Here is a 4,700-nt window from a genome sequence, read left to right as displayed (position 1 = left end):
GAGATGGTGCTAGCCACAGTAGCATTTCCTAGCTGGTGGCTACCCGTGCTTGGCTGTGGCCAGCCGAGCTCCGATCGTGATAGATGGGACTTGGCGGATTCGGGAAAATGAGGAGGACCTGTAGCGATTGGAGTGGAAACGAGTTGTCAATGATACGGCGTCGACTGCAGCTTTTCACGCAACGTAGCCTAGGTATGATGCTGATCAAGTGCTGCATTCTGAATGCTGAAACAATAATGGATTTCTGTGGTCGCTGGATTCATTCAGCCCTGTGTAACCATTCGGGCACTGCGGGCCATTCATTACACGAAGAACTTTCTACAGATTCAATGTGATCATCTACGCAGTAATTGGGACCAAATATGGCTGGGAGGGAATTGGGCAACGTGACATGATCGACGAGAGGCAATTTGCTCAGCATCTTACCTGGGTTCATTGGCACGTATGAGAAGAACACACTCATAAATTATCAATTCGAAATCTTCTATCTGCCTCCATCCATACCATTGATGAATTATTAGCTACGCGGTTGCAATAAATAGTTCCTTGTTATAATGAGCCATCCATCGTTTGTCAGCCCCATATTAAGTCGATAATAGTCGAGAGCATCAGAAAAAGATACTTGTATGAGGATAATTCCACCAAGCTATGATAGCATTCACGGTAAATGTCCATTGAAATCATTGAGACAGGGATAGCATACATGTGCATTTCATCCCCCGGTGAGTGCATCGCGGTACCTGCAGTTTCGGTGGTACAGCTAGCAAGCTTCAAGTACTGATGACATGACATACAGCAGCAGCAGCATCGCAAGAGTCACCCGACTGCATATGATGGATCTTGTGTCTGGGATTTAAGAAGATCCAACTACAAGTAATTAATCAGGCCCACCTCTCCTAAGGAGTATAATAGGCACCTACCGCTGTGAATCATTTACATACAGTCCATCGATACTGGCACATGGATTCAATGAAGAAAGGAGAGTTCCCTTTGTGACTGACTCCTGACAGGTACTCGCGGCAAAACTCGTCTTGGAATCGTCACACTTGCCGACATTTAGGAGCTCTGGTAGGTGCATATGCGCGCCTGGCGGCACCATTTGAACATGAAGTTGATGGCCTTGGAAAGCTCCGCTGAGCTGGTCTTATCGATGTAGTTGGTAAGATGTTGCCCTCTGCATTCTGCCACGCACTAGAATCACCTCGACATTATCCTTGGAAATACGTGCGCCAGCAAGAAGCTCTTCAACGTTAATGCCTTCAGAGGTCCACGTCGTTTTTTTTCGGGTGAATAGCGCTGCTATCTATCTACAGAGGCGTCGCAAGTTGCGCTATTTGGCTAATACTCATCGCTCTGATAAGATTTCTTGGGTTCAGATAGAGACCTTCCTTACGCAAGAGAAAAGACAGCTTGATGGTACTGATGGAGTCCAGGCCAAGGTAATAGAGATTGCTCTGGGGCCTGATGGACTCTTCTGGAATACCCGACACGTAACTGAGGATTTTCCGAATTATCAACGCCGTCTCATCAAGTTCATCCTCTGTTTCTTCAATAGCTGGAATTTGCCCTTGACCACCATTAGTCAGAGGCGCGCCCCCAGCCAGCGAAACCTAGAAATATTGCAGGTTGTCCCCGGTGCCCTCTTTGCAGGTCCAAATGATCTTCTGAAAGCCGGGCTTGAAGCGTCGATTCTTGGGATTAGCCCATTCTTAGAGGAAGATTTCGCTTTCGGCCCAGCTTGCGGCCCAGACAGAGAGCTTGTCCCTCATCATTGGCGGTCACAGCCACACGCTGCTCGGAGACATGGAAGGTACGCGGGGCAAGTATCCGACGATTGTGGAAGATTTGTCTGACAACGAAGCATTTATCGTGACTTCATGGAGATGGGGAGAAAATCTAGGGTCAATCTCAGTTACTTTTGACGAGCACGGGCTGGTTATTATCGGGGCAACGACGCCGACGGCTCCGACGATTTCGCATGTTGGCGAACTGACTACCTTTCTCGATCTAGTGGAAGAGGTAAAAAAGGCCATCTGGGAGATTCGCAACACAACCGACATCAAGGGCATCGTAGCCCTGACGCACATTGGCTACGACGTCGACCACGTGTAGGAGAGAATGGCCCATTCGGGGATATGTATGTTGAATAATTCTTCCAAGTCAAGGGTCTTTGTGCTTATGAGACGCATGTTGAGATGAAGGTATTCCGAAGGTCTTTGGGTAATTGGCCGGGCCGGGCCGTTGATAAGAGTATTGCTATTTTCGCCGTAAAATATTGCTATTTTCACCGTAGTACTCTACAACACAAGCTAGATGTACCCCCTTGATCGCAATTATCACGCCTGCACATCAAAATACAGTACAACACATTAGGAAGGAAGATCACCATTATCAATCTGGGCCCATTCCTTCAAAAATGGCATTTCCGATCCTTCTAATTTAATGTAAATACCCTCTTGCTTGGTTATTGGGTAAGCGTCCGTCAGTCCCATCTTGTGCAGTGGTCGTATATCTACCACCATGCGTCCTTTGCGTTTTTGTCCTGTCCCCTGCCAAACGACGAAGACGGGAAAAGACATTCGTCTGTGTTCGAGACTGTGCCCGTCGCGGCGCCCAGTTCCAACCAACCTGTTCCCGAAGGCGTCGCCTGTGCTTGCGTTTTCAATTTCTTCGCGCTGCCTGTAGGCGTGTTGGTGTTTGAGGGGCGTTTGCGTGGCGTGTACACGCCGTCGGCTTTCTCCATGATACGCTCTGCTGGCACCCACGCTGGATCGTTGTCCTGCAGGACTTAGGCTACGTTTGGTGGGACGATGCCGGAGAGGTGGTCCTCCCTTATCCATGGATGTTTTGTTGCGAGTCCCTCGAACCACTGGCGGGTTGACAGATTGTATGGTCCAAACATCTCTCTGAGGAACTAAAAGTGTACCCACTTCATGCCGTCTCTGACGCCGTTCTTATGGATTCGGTTGCTCGAGATGGTGCCTGTGCTGTTGCTGATGGCGAAATCCATTTCTGGTGCCAGCCGTTTGAATTCATTGGCTTGTTCATCTGACTTGTCTTCTTCGATCTGGTGGCCGGGATGACTCCAATGACTCCCTCACCCTCAGATTGGTCTCCGGCTCAGTCTAAGGCTCGGTCTCGAAGGCGGCGGCCAACGTTGTATGATAGCTCTGACGATAGCGGCGGATCGACGGCATCATCGCCGGAGAAGGAATCCATTGTGATATTGGAACTTGTGCTGAAGATCTTGTGTAATCGTTGCAAAGTACATGGCGAGCCAGGGCGCCGCACTGTAATGAGGTGTGGATTGATGGGATCGGTGGTGTGTGCACATTAATTTCAGTATTGGCACGGACCATTACGGTGAAAATAGCAATACTCGTTGATAAAGGTGACAAGATCGTTACCTCTGGATGGTGCGGGATCTTTGGGGGCTGGAGGTATACAACTATCGTCAGGGCATTCAAGCCAAAATTAAAACATAGCATTGCGATGACCAGAAAGTGGTGTTAACGCAATGTGATTTCTGCCCAGTGTTCGTAAGATACTTGCAACAATGATCGATGCATGTCAAATCACGTATCCTTTACTTCTTGGACGTCTGGGAGACCTGCAGAGAGGTCGAGCGAGAAGCCTTGGCCGACTTGCCTGGAGTGAGCGGCGGCTGGCTGACCACCGGAGCAGAAACAGATCTGGCCTTTCCCTTGTCAAAGACTTGCTTCTTGGCCGGGCCGTCATCCTTAGGCTCTTCGTTGAAGAAGCGCTTCATGGCCATCGCCCATGAGGCGCGATTTGGCGTCACGGATCTCCTTCTCACTCAACTTCCAGTCTTTGTCTTTGTTGAACTGGTACGCCGCGGCGTCCTTTTCCTTTTCCTCAAATCGTTGAAGAAGTCGCTGGAGGCCGGGACAGGGACGATCTCGGGTTGTGGTTTTTCGTAAAGCCACCTGTCTTCATCCCTCTGCCCTCGGGTTCGCGTAAGGGATCCGCATTTCGACGAATCTCACTCTTTGCGCTCTTCGCAGAAGATGAAGCCGACTTTGATTTCTTCAAAGTACTATTGGCCACCCGATTGCTGCTTGCACCAATTAGTACCAGTCCAGCTCGCACATATCATTCCAAGCCGCCGTCTTACCTGGGCCTTGCTCGTGCAGTATGGCCTGTCTTCTTCACAGGCTGAAGAATCTCTTCAACTTCACATCCCTCTAAAACCATCAGAGTCAGCTATACATATGCAACACCAAATCGCACAAATCACCTCATCATCACCTACCTTCCTCCGACGCCTTTCTCTTCCACATCTTCGTCGGCGGCTCGACCTTTTTCTGTGGCCGAGCCCGTTTCGGCTTCGGTCTTTGAGGGCCCGCGACTGGAGAGCGACTTTATAGGGATCTCGACAGCAAGGGGCCTCGGCATCACTATACCTCCTGCCACCTCGGTGCGTCATCAACTGCCCCAAGCCGCCAGAGGATAAATAAACTGGGATATAAGGGATCTTGACAGCAAAGAGCGAAGCTCAGCGGACCATTGCCTCTGGTAAAGACAAAGAGTTGGGAGTTTGAGAAGAAGGAGGAAGAGAAAAGGAACAGGGAAAAAAAAGAAGGAAGAAAATCGGGAAAATCGGGACTGGAGATAAATAAGATCTTGCTTCGTTTGTCTCTTCAGCACCCACAGACACAATAAAGAAGGATCAACAGAAG

General features: G+C 49.5%; 2 protein-coding genes across 2 annotated transcripts; both read right to left on the bottom strand.

The window, feature by feature from the left end:
- Nucleotides 1-1,506: 1,506 nt before the first annotated feature.
- Nucleotides 1,507-2,081, bottom strand: V8C40DRAFT_251827 (uncharacterized protein). The gene has a single exon (XM_083217256.1). It carries the CDS (start codon nucleotides 2,067-2,069, stop codon nucleotides 1,779-1,781), a length of 291 nt encoding a protein of 96 aa, XP_083070479.1. The 5' UTR covers nucleotides 2,070-2,081; the 3' UTR covers nucleotides 1,507-1,778.
- Nucleotides 2,082-2,512: 431 nt separating this feature from the next.
- Nucleotides 2,513-3,010, bottom strand: V8C40DRAFT_268336 (uncharacterized protein; the record flags this gene model as incomplete). The annotated part of the gene is made up of 2 exons (XM_083219949.1): nucleotides 2,513-2,779; nucleotides 2,927-3,010. 2 exons carry the CDS (start codon nucleotides 3,008-3,010, stop codon nucleotides 2,513-2,515), a joined length of 351 nt encoding a protein of 116 aa, XP_083070478.1.
- Nucleotides 3,011-4,700: the final 1,690 nt, after the last annotated feature.

The sequence above is a fragment of the Trichoderma camerunense genome (genome assembly GCF_050948025.1).
Source record: "Trichoderma camerunense strain CBS 138272 chromosome Unknown V8C40scaffold_15, whole genome shotgun sequence".
Lineage (NCBI taxonomy): Eukaryota > Fungi > Ascomycota > Sordariomycetes > Hypocreales > Hypocreaceae > Trichoderma > Trichoderma camerunense.
The sequence above is the reverse complement of the archived record's forward strand: the minus strand, read 5'-3'. Positions and strand labels throughout refer to the sequence as shown.